Source organism: Vanessa tameamea, chromosome 9, assembly GCF_037043105.1.
Source record: "Vanessa tameamea isolate UH-Manoa-2023 chromosome 9, ilVanTame1 primary haplotype, whole genome shotgun sequence".
Taxonomy (NCBI): domain Eukaryota; kingdom Metazoa; phylum Arthropoda; class Insecta; order Lepidoptera; family Nymphalidae; genus Vanessa; species Vanessa tameamea.
The window spans coordinates 11,801,051-11,817,587 of record NC_087317.1 but is presented as its reverse complement, the minus strand read 5'-3'; the positions used below and the strand labels follow the sequence as shown (position 1 = coordinate 11,817,587).

The 16,537-nt window shown below is 32.3% G+C and overlaps 1 protein-coding gene across 1 annotated transcript in view; it reads right to left on the bottom strand.

Moving 5' to 3' along the window:
• LOC113394043 (guanylate cyclase 32E) overlaps nucleotides 1-16,537 on the bottom strand; it is a 145,870-nt gene that overhangs the window by 71,713 nt on the left and 57,620 nt on the right. Inside the window, exons 6-8 of the mRNA XM_064215736.1 lie at nucleotides 12,581-12,727; nucleotides 3,083-3,173; nucleotides 1,916-2,000 (exon numbers count right to left, since the gene is read on the bottom strand). Of these exons, the coding sequence (XP_064071806.1) occupies nucleotides 1,916-2,000; nucleotides 3,083-3,173; nucleotides 12,581-12,727 (323 nt within the window). The remainder of the gene's footprint in view (nucleotides 1-1,915; nucleotides 2,001-3,082; nucleotides 3,174-12,580; nucleotides 12,728-16,537) is intronic.

Sequence of the window (16,537 nt, the reverse complement as noted above, 5' to 3'; positions counted from 1 at the left end):
ATATAAATATTATGATGTAGGTAGGTAGATGAGCATATTGGACATCTAATGGTAAGAGGTCACCACCACCCATAGATTAGTATTGTAAGAAATATTCCTTACGTCGCCAATTCGCCACCGACCTTCGGAGCTTAGAAGGTTTTTTTTTTTTTTTTTTTTATGTCATAGCTGGTAAACGAGCAGGAGGCTCACCTGATGGAAAGTGACTACCACCGCCCATGGACATCTGCAACACCGGGGGGCTTGCAGGTGGTATGTCACTTATGCCAGTTAAACTGGCTTACTCACAGTTTAAACCAGAATACAACAATATTAAGGATGACTGGTTGGCGATACAGTACCCAGGTGGGCTTGCACAAAGTTTTCTACTTGGAGGTAGATTTTTTTAAGTGGATAGTTCAGCTTTTGGCTAACACAGCTACGATAAATACAATCCTTTACAAGGGACATCATTTATATCCTAAGTCCTTCACAGAAAACAAGATATGTTTCATTAAAACTCAGTCCTAACTTGCGACTTTATATGGCGATATTATACAAAGATATGCGAGGAGATAATCTTCCGCCTTGTAAATTAAGTGCCTCAAGGGATTTTATATTATATACGAAACATATGAATAACAGTGTTAATTAAAAAGAAATCTTGCGTGTATTATTTTAAGTGATATTATAATTCTTCGGTATTTTCTGTCTACTTATCTTTCGAAAAACAATAAGTGGAGCACATTTGCATCTCAACAGAAGATTGTTTACGAAACATAATAAATGATTTATCGTGGTCAAAAAGAATCCCAGTAATGCGGACCGACACGTAATTATGTTAATACGACTATATTTACTACTATATATAAAACGTGTCGTTTCGCACTACCGGCAATTTTATCATTCGCTTTTGTTACTCCACTTTAATCTTCCACGCGCTCCATATGCCTTTTGGTTTTATAATCTGAGTTTCAAATTAGATCAGAGTTTGCTGTGCAGAACCGAGATGACCTTGTTTTTAGCCGAATTAACTGATGATTGCGAATTCAAACCCATTGCACCACAAGCACCACAGCATTTTCATGTGCTTAATTTTTGTTTAGAATTCATCTCGTACTCGGGGGTGAAGGAAAACATCGTGAGGAATCCTGCATGTTTCTAATTTCAACGAAATTCTGCCACATATAAAATGTACATTTTTTTACTTGGTGGTAGGGCTTTGTGCAAGCCCGTCTGGGTAGGTACCACCCACTCATCAGATATTCTACCGCCAAATAACAGTACTCTGTATTGTTGTGTTCCGGTTAGAAGGGTGAGTGAGCCAGTGTAATCACAGGCACAAGGGACATAACATCTTAGTTCCCAATGTTGGTGGCGCATAGGTGATGTAAGGAATGGTTAATATTTCTTACAGCGCCTTTGTCTATGGGCGGTGGTGACCACTTACCATCAGGTGGCCCATATGCTCGTCCGCCAATCAATGCCATAAAAAAAAAAAAAATGTGAATCCACCAAAACGCACTGGAGCAGCTTGGTGAAATATGCTCCTAACCTTCTCCTCAAACGGGAGAGTAGATCTTAGCCCAGCAGTGGGAAATTTACAGGTTGTATATGTTGATATGTGTGTGTTGTTGCTGTGCAGTTTAATAGTGTTATGTACCCATATAATTAATTGAATAACATAAAAAGAGTAATGATATAGATGTTCATAGTACGAGAAAAAGCATTCGATAAAATAAGATTTTAGAGGGAAATGTTAGAACAAATGAAAATAAATCAAAGTAAAAATAAAAATGCTGTAGAAATTAAAGCTTTCTTAATGAACGGACGAAGTATTATAAGAATTTAGTAAAAGGGAAACCCTTGTGTTAGAACTTAATTGCGAACATTAATTTATTCATATACATATTATACATATTATGTTTATACTTACAGAAGTATCTTCGAAGATCTTGTGATAATTTGGTACGCAGAAAGGCGGAGCCGCTGATAGTCGCCGGATCATTTGGCAGAGGGTCCTTTGGATAATGCAAAGTCATACATTCGATACAAATATAAAAACTTCAGTGGATGGGTTAAATGGGTAAATGAGCTTGAAACGATTAACAATTTATTTAAAAATGTTACCAAAAAAAAGACAATGTCTTTTCATTGTCTCTAACATTTTGTTTATATATTATTAACAAAATAAATTTACTTTTAATAAATTTATTACATGAATATAAAATAATAATTAATTAATAACGAATCACTTTAATCAATTTCTTGTTTGCTAATATTATGACAAAAACAGTTTAACAATTATATGCCTGACCATATTTCGCGCTGCTTCCCGCCAAAGAGTGAATGAATTTAAAAGCCATCTGACAGCTTGACGTATGACGTTCGGAAAGTCACACCAATTCTCCTTATAACATATATATTTATATAGGTTATTCGTCCATGAAAATATTTTTTATTTAAATAAATATTATTGGAACTGGAATAAATGATAAAAAAAACTTTTCAAAAACATAACGCAATCACAAAATACTGCCAACAAAACGATGTTAAGTTTTCCGTATGTTTTTTTAAATTTTCTGGGCATTTTACTTAATTTTTATTTCCGTGAGAACCTTTTCATGAGAAAACATAAAAATAAGATAAACCACATCGGCAAAGTCATTCTCAGCTTTTGGCCTTTACCAAGGGAAAAAGAGATAACTTTTTATATATATAGTACGGAGGAGCAGCTACTATACACTACAATATAGTATTATTTTTTTAGCACATATACAGATGTTTAACGGCCTTATTTATAAACAAGTATAATATACTTCTCATATTAGGTATATTACGTAAAGTAAATCCAATGAATTCGACTAATATAATTAAAATAAACAATTTATTAAAAAGCAAATTTAAATTGAGTTCATAATGTATGTAACATTATGAACTCAATTTAAATTAAGCTAACTTTGCATTATCTATATTTTGCTAACCTTGAGAATTAATATTATGTAATTATTGTTTCTGATTAAACTGTAAAACGTTTATCTAGGATTAAACATGGAATATTAAGGCTATAACTCACTAAGTTCCAGTTTGTTTAGTTACTTACGGATAATAAGGGTTGGTTGGATGCGATGGTGTTAGTTTGAGGACAGCTCGAAACGCCAAAACGTCACTACTGCTGTTCTGGATAAGATGATCTGTGGGAAAGATTTCAAAAGATATTACTCCTGATCGATTTCGTCCTAGCTGGTCATATATTATATTTGAGCTTGATCATAAGCTCAAATATAATATATGTAATTGCACATCAGAATCAGAAATCAGAAATCAGAAACGATATATGTGACGGTTTATAATTTCATGTGCCAACCGCCGAAGATATTTGCGACGAGGTATATACACCTTCGACTTTTAATTCGCTAATTGTAATAGAGCTAAGATTCATAGAATTATGAATGTTAATCACTCATTGCTGACAGTCAGCGATTTGTATTCTGCGAACTGGTATGTCATTACAAAAGAACAATTTCCGGTAAACGTTGATCCAGGAAATTAGCCACCAACTCGTGGAAATTCCCTGATATCTACAAAGTCATATATGCACATAAATTTAAAAAGTAAAAACTTAAAAGTCAGAAGACCGTAATAATGTTAAAGTTCTATATTTATCGGATCAGATAGATTTTGCGTGAAAAACTTCATGCATTTTTGTATGATCTTGAATAAATGTTTATGAAAACGATCTCATGAAGAATTTTCCTGAAATAAGAAGACTGGAGTATACAATATCATTTATTTTTAAATACATCTTATCTTATAAATAGTAACTTTTTACACTCAAAAACTATATTTAAATCTGTACTAAACGTACCAGAAATAAAAAAAACATGTAAGAAAAGGCGAAACGTAAGTAGGTACTAAAAGCATGCTCAATTCTTGAAGAGACTACAAGAGACTACTACACTCAAAACGGCAAAAATGAGATAGAAGGATTAATAAGCATCATACACGTACAATCTCACATAATTGTGTATATCTTGTTTTTCATAAGATATTTTCATATGATTCATAAAATCTCGTTAGCCGTAAAACAGACAACATGGATCATAAATATTTATACTGTTTATCGTTAACTACTTATTATTATTATGTTATTTACTTGCCAATTTAAAGAGGCTTTATTCAATTTTTATGATCTTTGTGCTTTAATTACTTAATTCACTGGTTGACAAGCCTTTTGGAATCAAATGAACGAAATCCAAAGAATTAGGAAATGATACAGAGATATGGCATTATCTGAAGAAATTGGTTGATCTCATTACATAATGGTCATATTTCTGTTCTCTATTTAAATGATCATGAATTGATCAGCGATGATGTCATAGATGACAAATAAAATATTTACAAGGCTATCTTAATTAGCATTTTTATTTTCATGGAATATCAAATGGGCATAAAGGTGATAAAATTGTGCTGTTTTGGATTTGCATGTAAACCCAAGAGAACAATGCTAGGTGAACTAGTGAAGGTTCTAGACATAAAAATATTACAAAAGGGGATACAAAACGAATCCAAATATGTTGAATAATTCGTAAGAAGGAACGTGACTGGGATATGCAGATAGGATTTCGTGATATTATCTGTTTTTGCTAAATCTGTAACAAGGTCATATATGTACACATGTGGAATAATTTTCGATAAAAAACGGTGTTAATATTATTACGGAATCAAAACAAAATGTCACGAAATATATATAAATTTTAATATTTCTTAAATTTAGACTGCCCTTAACACCAAAGTACAATTCGTCTTTATATATATATATATATACTTTATTTTTTTATTTTATTGTAAAATCCCTATATTCGACAAAATTGTATATATATATTACTATTTTATTATTATATTACACTACTTTTATATTTATTTTTATGAATGTGTAATATCCATCAGACCATATACAGGTGACTGGTGAATTACTATCAATATTTAAGAATACTCTGTACATGATTCACATTCGAATTATGTAAAAAAATAGGACCTTAAGTTTTGACCAAATTTCCAAAAAAAAAGCCATTTAAATAAATTAAGTGTTGACACATTGCCAGCGGCGCGTGCGGCGTGGTGTTGTACTGTGCCGCTTACCACCCGCAACCCCCGCCCCGTGGACCGTGGCTAATTAGGTCAGTAAGACGAGCGCCACCGTAACGTTCCTATGTCCACTTACCCGCGCGTGCGCCTAGCGGTCGATATTACGAGTATACCTGCCGTGTGTGAGTGTGACCCTTCATTAGTAATTAGGTATAGCTTATATACAAATGCAGAGTACTTGGACATGGTTCGTACTTATTCGAGTGCGAATGAGAGCTTGTCGGGTGCTACCAATTTGTACCGAGAGATGTTCTCAAATCACTGAATACCGGCCAGCGTAATCTTAAACGCTAATCAAAGAATACGAGACTTCGGACAGTTCCGTATTCCAACACATGTCCAAGGAAACGTCTCGTGTATGTTAAAGAGTATGCAAACCGACAGGAGTTGAAATTAAAAATCACCAGTACTTTCGAAACTGTTAAAAGTGACCCATTCGTGTTAAATCGTGTGAAAGACAATATGCGTAAACGTGCCGAACTGTGTCTTATACGAGAAGGAACTCACTTTGAACATTTGTTAAGGTTTGTGTATTTTTTATGTAGGTAGTAGTTTAATGATTAACAATCGTTGTAAATAAGTATGATTCCATTTTTAAATACGCCGAAAATTCCATGATAGGTATACAGTTCTTATGATTTATTGTCCCAAGTTCACATCATTTACCTAGTCAACAAATTAGGTATTTCCGACTGGCGGGGCGCTAGTTTTTCTTAACGTACAAATAAATAAATTTGTATCTTTAAAATAAATGAATAAGTATTTCCACGATTTATTTTAAGTAATTATAATAATAATTTATTAATGTAAATGAATGTTGAATAAAAAAAATAAAAATGCAGAGTTCCAGCAATATTTCCGAGATCGAATAAGTCGAAGCGTCTGCAATGGTATTTGTAAGTCTTAAGCTACTTTTGCCCCATTTTAAATAGCGAATTTATTTACCGAGATCCTTACAGGAAACCTCTGGAGAATTTTTTAACGAGAAATGAGATTTTTTATTTTATTTCGTTATTAATAAATAACTATTGGGTAAATGTTAATTATACTTTTGTCTAAGAATATTAAAGTAAAAATTTTGGACCGACTTCACCGAAGGAGACTTTTACCTTAAACCCCCGTCATATATAAACCAATTTGGGAATATATTTTTTTAACCAGTTTACCGTTTAGTTAAAGTTAATTTTCTATAAAAACATTGAATTTTGTTATAATTTTGTTGATGAGATAGCGCAGTGATTAGAACGCATCATCATGCATCTTGCGGGTTATTAACCAAGCAAGCATCAGATAATTTTCGGATGTTAATCGTCCTATTTCTCAGAAAAAATTAAACATAAGATATGTCTTAAAGTACTTTTAACATTATTGAAGTCAAATGCTTATTGTGGCATTGTAGCTATATATTTATTATATATGCACTAGGTTTTACATAAATATACTTATAAAAATGTTCGTCTTAATTTCATCGACAGTGCGTAGCCTGACCTACATATCCTGAGATTTTTATTGTCATGGATACTGACCCAGTTGCAAGAGCTGTAAATCCGGATGGTTTTTAGTTAAGCAATGTTGATTTAACTCTTATTGCTATCATCAATAATCAATAATATATATCAATAATCATAGAATTTAATTGCAAGATAGTGAATATTGAAATATTGATACCCAATAGAACTTAGCTCTTTGTGGAAAATCAAGAACGGGTTAGTATTGAGCGTTTTAATGTAGGTATACCAAAGGTTTTTATGGTATTGGTGAGCGAACGGGTAAATAGAACATCTGATAGTAAGTCGTCATTACTGTCCATGGACTGTAGCGCCGTATGAAATATTAATCATTTCTTAGATAACCAATGACCATTATACCTATCCATACCTACCCATACCGGCTTGCACATAGATTTGCTTGGTGGTAGGGTACCAAGTATTTAATGTTTTCGAGCTTAATATTAAACTTGAAAACATTAAATGATTAGTAAAAAAAGTAACAAATCACTTTCATGACGATTTTTTCATCAAAATCTGAACTGTAAACTCTTGTCAACTTTATATTAATCTTGTTGTGCTAAAGTTTAGTATTGCTGTAGAGTAACACAATTTAAACGCTGCTAAAACTTGAATAAAAACTAAATAATTATCACAAAAAAACATTTCTGCAAATACCGTTCATTAAAATTAGGACTATTATATTCAGATATATTAAACGATATTGGAATCGTATCATATCCTCATACATCGCATTTTACTAGATTTTTCATAGTCATGATAGCTTTGGTAAACATAATTAATTAGGTCACAGTGGCGTAACCATGACTGACAAAGACGGTAGAGAAAATGGAATTGCTATTAGAGCTATTCTGTATTAGATTATTATTAGAGTTCCCACTAGGACATACAGAAGCACCCATACCCACAAAATATTTCATACTCTTTGCGTAGTCTCGCATTGATTGGTATACAGGCTCTCTTAGTGCGGTTGTTTAATTGATATAACAGTATTATTCAATCTATTCTTGGTATTGCCATGGTGTATGATTTTTCCTCAGTATTTAGGTACAATAATAATATTTAATTATTAATTTGCTTATTATATCGATTATGATGCTGGTTTAAAAAAAATAGACTGATATCTGTTATAACAATGATTTTAATTTAAAATGTAATTTATTTTTACACTTTAAGTTGACAGGCATATTATATATTTTATTATTAGTATGTTAGTTAATTTGTAAATTATTTGAATGTATGTTGTAAGTTTGCTTTAACAAATAAATAAATAATTAAAAAAAAATCAAGTTCGACGACGACATAGAGCGAGTACGAAGGGCGCTGGAGGCAAGATCTAATATGATAGATCACATTTGCACGAAGGCTTAGAGATGTTGAAAGTACTTTGTTTAGATCATACTATATTTCCTTTTAATCGTGCAGCATGCAATTCTTTTCAGGTGCTATACAGCAATGCGTTTAGGGTACTGTTTGGGCAGCCGCCATTCTGGAGTGCGTCGGCAATGTTCGCGAAATATCGGCTCGATTCTTTTTATGCCACTATGCAAAAAAATTGTGCAACCCTAGTACGTCAGTGGCAGCAACACCAACATCTTTAGCATGATCGCCAGCAGACTTCAATTCATGAATATCAATCATTGTTCTGTTATTGTATCTCTAATGGAATGGTGCAGCAGTGATTGTGAATAGTTCTCAATGATTATTTATGTTATTTTTATTTTTTTTTATATATTATTGTACAAACACTTACACGAAAATTTACACATAGCTTTAATAAATTATTTAATATTAATAATAATTAAAAAAATAATAATAATCAAATTCAGACACATTTAAGAAAAAAAAAATAGGTTCTATATAAATTTTGTGACCGCAAAAATTACATATTTATTTTGATCACGTAAGCACTGTACCGTCTCTACGCGTATAGTGTAAAAATCAGGAAAGAGTAAATTTTCCGAAACATCTTTAGAAATTGCACTTAATGTGCAAGCGAACGTGATTTTCATCCTCAAATTTCTTTAAACTGGATTTCAAGTCTTAGTAAAATCTGAGAATATTTATGAGCTGAAAATTGTTGAATATTTAATATTTATTCGACAAAATCCGACGCAATACGGCTCATGATATAGTATTACATCATTATATTCATTTTAAAATATGTCATAAGCTATCTCATTATGTTGGCTTGGCACATCGTTCGCCAAAGTAATGAGAAATTACATTTTAATGACAAATTACAACGCACTCATTTTTACATTGTTAATTACTTTAAATGATAGTATTTGGGGCAATCTTGTAACTAATTTTTATACTAGCTCCCATCAGAGAGGTGATATCATGATGGTGCAGGGAGTTGACCACAGAATCTCCTCATCTACTCGTCATAACATGGTGAATGTTCATGGGTTAGTCGGATATGTCTTGGCAAATGCTGTTGACTTAGATGGTATCCGGGATCTCATGATGAAGCGAAGTGAGGAAGAATTTTGTCGTATTCAGGCTCTTTTCTTCATTGTAGCGTATGGCTTAAATAAAAAACTAGTTTCAGTAGTTAGTTAATATTAATTAAATAGTCTTTGTATAAGAGAGTGTGTAAAAGAGTCTATATACGACAAAGGTCTTCCTCTCTTCGCTTCGCCAAATATTAACCATTCCTTAACCACTAATACACCACTAATCTGGGAACTAAGAAGTAAAGTCCCTTGTGCCCATAGTTATACTGGCTCACTCACCCTTCAAACCGGAACACAACAATACTGAGTAATTTTGTTTGACGGTAGAATATCTGATGAGTGGATGTTTTATACTTCTGTTTATAAGTAAAAGACAACTGCAACACCGTTTTTTGGAATAATCATCACCAAAGAGATTTTAGGAAGACTTTAGGAATTAGTTACGCAGATGTGTCGTGTCCAAAACAGTCTAATATTTATGAAAATTCCATTTCTGAATAATATTTCCGGTGGGGCATCCTACACGGCTAGTTGTTAATAAAATAATAAACTAAAATTATTTTTTGGTTCATTAAATAATAATTAAATATTTTCTTTACAATCAAAGACTTCAGGACCCTAAGTGTAAAGCAATACTAAAATGAAACTATTTTAATATCCTTATATATGTATTAGTGCAGTGTTTTACTTTTCAAGTGAAAAGTGAAAAAAATGCTTTGAAACACGATGTTATCAGGCTCCAATCTCTAGGAAGCATATTTTATTCATGCTTCGTAATAGCTTTGCAGCCCTATAATCATGAACTTTTATAAACCTCTTTTAAACAATCAAATGACATTTATATATATATATATGTATATATATTAATAAAACCAAAAAAAAATCCACGTAATCACGAAAATAGGGTATTATGTCCCTTGTAAATGTTATTATAGTTCACTGACCCTTCCCAGAACTTAATAATAAAAAGTATTATTCAATAAATAATATTTGATTTCTGAATCTATTCTATCGAGTATTTGTAAGATCTTGTTTTTTAGTTAATAATAGCGAACTTAATTGACTAGGCTTTATTCCAATGAAAATTTCAACTTAAAGCTGTAACAAAACGACTCGCCTTGAACTTGGACCGATTTTGTTTGATATAAAGTTAGTTTGAACTTTCAAAATGTTATCTTGAAGTTTGATAAATATGATAACCTAAGCGAAGTTGGTTTAGTACAAACATAAAATTACTTTGCCTGTATGCAGTCTATATACTTAATTTCTTATATATTTTTTTAATAAAACTGGTCATGGTAGTATGCGAAAGCGATCCTGTGTCGCCCGCCGAAAATACGAAGAGGGTACTACTCGTTTTTTAGTAGGTATTCCGGTGTACTAGTGCGCACTAAGCGTCCTGGGCAACGGTGACTCCCACATACCCCCCACTTCATGTGGAGGAAACACGTAATGCGTTTTTCCATCTAGAAAAAAATCACGGCTGTTACATTGCATATACAAGAAACCTTATTGGACGTGATCATCTCAGTATATTTTCATTGTCACTGTAAGAAAAATAAATTATTTCGTACACTATCAATGATCCTGCTAACCATGAGATTTAAACTGCGAGGTAAGACATAAGCTACAAAGTAATAATCCCAATGCAGGGCTTAGGACATTACTCCTTTTGAGAAGTAGGTTTGGATTTTTTCTGCCATGTTGCATTTATCCGGGTTGGTGGCTATACCTGTTAGTTTCACAATGATGTTCCTTTACCGCTGAGCAAAAAATTTTATTTGTAATTATAAACATACGATAAAGTAAGTTCTTAAATATATACTCTCTTTGAATAACTAACTAGAATAGCCTTAAATAAATGATACCCAAGTCAAATCCATTCTTCCACCCAACTCAAAACAAGGTTCTATTTACGGCACCATTATCATATCTTTACATTTCAAATAACAATACAGATAAGCCTCTCAGCTCTATTCCTGTAGATTCCTGTAATTCGATTTGCGGCAATGCTGTGTAAAATATATTTTGCGAAACCGGACTTTCTGCAAATATGCGTTTCACTGTTTCACCCTGTGTCATATATCATCTGGTAAACTAATGTTGAAATATTCATCAGGATTTTGGTTTGCGGAAATCGAAGTATTGTCGGGAAGATCTAACGTTCGACGATCGCCTTCTGGTAAAAATGTGCTCGATTTTGAAGACTTTTGAGGATTATCTTTCGAATTAGAGTGCGTGAATGGCGTTTCAGCTTCAGACGTAAACAGCTGTTGGATGTTCATGATGTTCAATGTAGGTATATTATCTTGGTATAAAATTATTTCTTACACAGACATCTTATTGGGCTGTTTTTAAAATTTTTGGTTCCAAAATTGATTTGTGACATTGATTAATATTAGGCTTAGGGTTCAAATTGTCTTCACTTTCAAGTATTTGATTTTCTTCTTGATCAATAGTATTCCTTTCAAAAGAATCATCTTTGAAAATAATCTCTGTTTCTTGTATATTCTCATCAATTGCGGCTGTTTCCATTTTAGAGTCATCTTCTGGTGTAATATTTTCTTTATTTGGATATTTATAAATAAGTAGTGCTGGTTTTTCATATGGAGATAGAGGCGGGGGAGTATCTCTATTGAAGATATTACAATAGACCCTACATTACCTTTACAGAGCATACTTACAAAGATTACTTACAACCGGAACATTGCACATAGGTTAGAGAAATATTGCAAAGAGCTTGGGGCGCAAACCTGCCAATTATAAACCGAACATAATAAGATTACTCTTTTTGCAAGCATAAAGTATATTTATGGATTTTGTACCAATTCACGCATAGAGCGTGGTGACCGCTTACCACCAGGTAGCCCAATTTGCTAGCCCACTTATTTTAAAAACAATAATGGTTATTTTTCTTACGACTTCGAGCACGTGTAATAAAAATGCCTTATTATTTTTTTTTCGTAAAGATTTATTGGCAGAGATTCCGTTCAAATATTAAGTCCGCCTTTTGGTGTAACTACACGACTGTTTTTTATAATTAAACCTATTAAATAAATAATTATATACTGTACATAGAACTACTTACATTATGTCATCTTGTCTGATATTATTGAAAAAAATATAGTTTATACAAATACGTTCTAAATAAATACAGCTCTACGACGAATTGCTACGAGGTTCTACGTAATGCTACGAAGTACTATGAATACAAATTGGAATTCGTTGATTTTAATGCAATGAACAATTAATTCAAAAGTAAAATATATACTAATATAATATTTAGTATATTATAATTGATATAACTAGAAACTTTTATGTTGAATCTTTTCCGTAAATTTACATATTTAAATTGTGTAAGCTGGTTTCGAGTCATTCGAGAATAATTACAATTCAAAGTTCTGCTGGAATTAATATATATATGCACATAATATATTTAAATGTCACACTGATCATGCTCATTAAATAAATAATTAAGGCACATACCAGCATGTGTGATAGCTGCATCATTAGGATCATATATTTCGTCATCCACTGCGACTACAGCATATTCTCCAGCGACCAGCAACCCTCGCCTCTGTAATACGTTCACGAAGTCCACTAGCGCGATGTGCTCGCCGAGGAACACGTACACTGGAGAAGAAAATATATAAAATAAATTCTTAGAATTGAATGGTTTGTGTTTTGATAAACAGGTTGAAGTATTGTCTTTAGATTCGAGGTTTTGTATGATTATATATCCAAGTTAATGCCCAGGTTTAGTATATATAATAGCACCTAACAAGCGAGTTGTAATCGTACTAAAATGTGCACATATTACAGTAAGTCTGAAAATGCATGAAATAGTTAATTTACTTTTCTTGATTTAATTAAATTGAGCGAATGAAATTACTCTATATGAAGATCGGAGTTTAAAGAAAGAATGAGTAGGAAAATTAACACGTATAAATTTTAACGTAACGTACAGGTAGGTTTCGCACTCAAACTACGCAATATTTTATTTTTCACGAATACACCTTTGTTTTCGACGTTAGGATTTTAATTGTAATTAAAATCTCTTACTACTTTTAAAATATAGGTATTTATTTGTCAGCACACCTTTCTTGTTCGTATCTAGCCAAACGAATGGCTGGTTGTCCAACTTTAATTATAAGCATAATTTCTAGTCAAAATAACAACCATATTATTAATCAAATTAATATTTAAATCTAAACGGAAATAATCAGTTGAATTACTGAAATATTTGTAGGATATAGTTTTTGATTTATTAAAGTATTGTATAACCAGGAGATGAATTATGAAATGTAATGAAATAATATAATACAAATTAAGAACATCAGTGGAAGTCAGTGGTGCTTGCACCGGATTTGAACTCAGAATCATCGGTAAAGATTCACTCCTTATAGCCACTGGCTCATAGAATATATGAATACATATATTTTATGGTATAGATTTGTGGACTGGCAAATGGGGTATCTGATGATAAGTGGTCACCACCACCACATAGACATTGGCGCTGTAAGAAATATTAACCATTCCTTACATCGCCAATGAGCACCAACTTTGGGAACTAATTTGTTACGTCCTTCGTGCCTGTTGATATACGGGCACACTCACCCTTCAAACCAGAACATAACAATACTAAGTATTAATTAATATCTCATAAGTAAGTGGTACCTACCCATACAAACCTGTACCTGTACAAACCCTTATATCCCAGTTAGCCTGACTCATAACAACAGACATGTTACATAACCTTTTTCAATAAATGTACTATTTAACCGCACGAAGATTACATCAACTTATATATCTTGAGATAAGCGCGTTTAAAAAAATAAATTCATCTTAAACTTAGTTTTATAATAATATAATACTATACAATATATACTATATAATACATTTGAGTATATTTTAAAAACTTGTATAATACTAGACAACACTTTATTTTTATGTCGTAAGGACATAAGCGTAAATCAAGCGTCTATTGGTACCATAATGTGTATTTGGTATCATCAACCGAGATCTAGGACATGGCCTATTTGTTCGTACTCCTATAAGTTAGAACGTCTTGAAAGTAGTGCTTTGTAGAACTTCAAGAAAATGTTTTATTGTACGATAACATAGAATCGACGTCATGTTCATTGTTGGATGCTAGTTCACATAAAGAAAACTTTTTTATTTCAAATTATATCCTACATTCTTCACGAGTCACACTGACATTTTGTTTTATGTCTACTATATTTCCTGTCGCTACAATCTGTGAGAGTTACTTCGTTAAAAGGGACGGAAGTGTGTAACAGGAAGGCATAGAAGCGCGCTATTTGACGCTTCGACCAATGAGCGCGGCGGTCCTATAGTTTGTCGTCAGACGGTACCGTTTTTCCTAAAGGATATAATGTTAATGTTGCTTTAATAAAATTAAAATATGTATATGTTTTAAAAATATGATTTCAGTTAGCACAGATTTAAAATAAATTTGAACTAATTGTATTACCAATTACAGATTTTTTACAAGTTTTACGAGTCAAATCGACTTATTTTGTAAAAATTAAGAATGGGTAAATAAATTTCAAGTCTATGATAATTCATAGACTCAGAAGAGTCAGAATGATAACTATAATAAATTCTTATATTTTAAATCATAGCGTATTAATTATAATTAATTTCCATTTCAATTGTATTAATAAGTTATTGGTTGTTAATCTAGTATTTAATAATTTTAATTTTAAAGGATCGTATATCGTCATGAGATCTATCTAACTGTTTCATCTTTGAGTTAATTATAATTTATTCCTAACCTCACTCAACTTTCAACTTCCATTCAAATTGCTCAAAATCTGTGCAAATAAAGTTATGTCTGATTGTTAGGAAAATCGGTATTATCTGATAATTGCAAACTGTCATAACATCTTCCTGATCTACACAGATACTAGCTAACACAGACGTATAGTACACAAGGGCATTCCTCATTTTGTCACTCTCATAATTCGTAACGGAAAGAGTTCAGGCGCTTCACCAACGACTTTACGCGTTTGCAGGGAATTTCTCAACAAATACACTCTTTAACCGGGAAATTAGTTTGATTTGATAGTTTTAGAAGTAATTACTGGAGTTTTACCAAGTAAAATATACGAGATGCTTACAATATTATGTTACTAAATTAACACGTTCATCGAAGCATAAGGGAGTTTATTAAGTTTTTCAAAGAATTATGTGTTTTACTTCGCATATAAACATATCGTGTTTACTAATGTTTGATATTTCTAGAATACTTTAAGTACTGAGCTATGGTCGCCGATGGGAACTCGTCTCGTGGAAGGGTACTGTTTACACTATGTTTCTATGTTTATATTTAAATATACGAAACTATTTATCGCGTGGACTACGAACCTTAGAACTGGCAGTCACTTTAGCGAACATCTGAGTTTGACAAGTTTAATTAAGTAATAATAATATATCCTAATATTTTAAAGAAAAGTCGCTTTTTGTTATTGAATAACTAAAGTATAGTTTATAACCATTTAAAAATTTTAGTTGGACAATTTTACTCTGACGTATTGTCATCATAAAAATGAGCTTAACGAAGTGTTTCTTAAAGCTTTGTCCAAAGAAAAGGATTAGATCCTGCTGTAGTTTTCTTGACTTCCGCAACACTTAAATATTATAAAGTATCTTACGGGAGATATTTATTGTGTTCACAATTATCCTTTCACTGTCTTTCATTTTAACGTAACGGGAATGAAACATATTATTTTCAAAAGAAACACGATCCCCCATAACTTATTTAATTCTCTATATTCCAAGAAATATTCGTAAACAGTATTCCTGATCAACTTCAAATTTTTAGAGGATTGATAACACATCGGCAGCCTTTAAATTTCCCACTGTTGGGGTAGTCTCCTCTCCCTTTGAGGAGAAGGTTTGGAGCATATTCCACCACGCTGCTCTAATGCGGGTTGGTGGAATACACATGTGGCAGAATTTCGTTGAAATTAGAAATAAATTAGTTTCCTCACGATGTTTTCCTTCACCACCGAGCACGAGATGAATTATAAACACAAATTAAGCACATGAATATTACATGGTACTTGCCTGGGTTTGAACCCGAAATCATCGGTTAAGATGTACGCGTTCTAATCACTGGGCCATCTCGGCTCGTTTGACTCGACAAATGTCTTGAAAATATTAAATCTGCGACTCCAACACATACAAGGCCATTGTTAGTAACAAATATCATTTATATTGATATTTAATTTTATTGATACCGTGTAACGTGTTAATGTTTTACATTTTTTAACTATAAAAAGGTTACTGTAACTGTGCTATAAAATAAATTAAATGCTGTTGAATGCTCTTTAGTCGCCCATTTAAAAATCTATAATTCATTTACTTGGTGGAAGGGCTTTGTGTAAGCCCGTCTGGGTAGGTACCACCCACTCATCA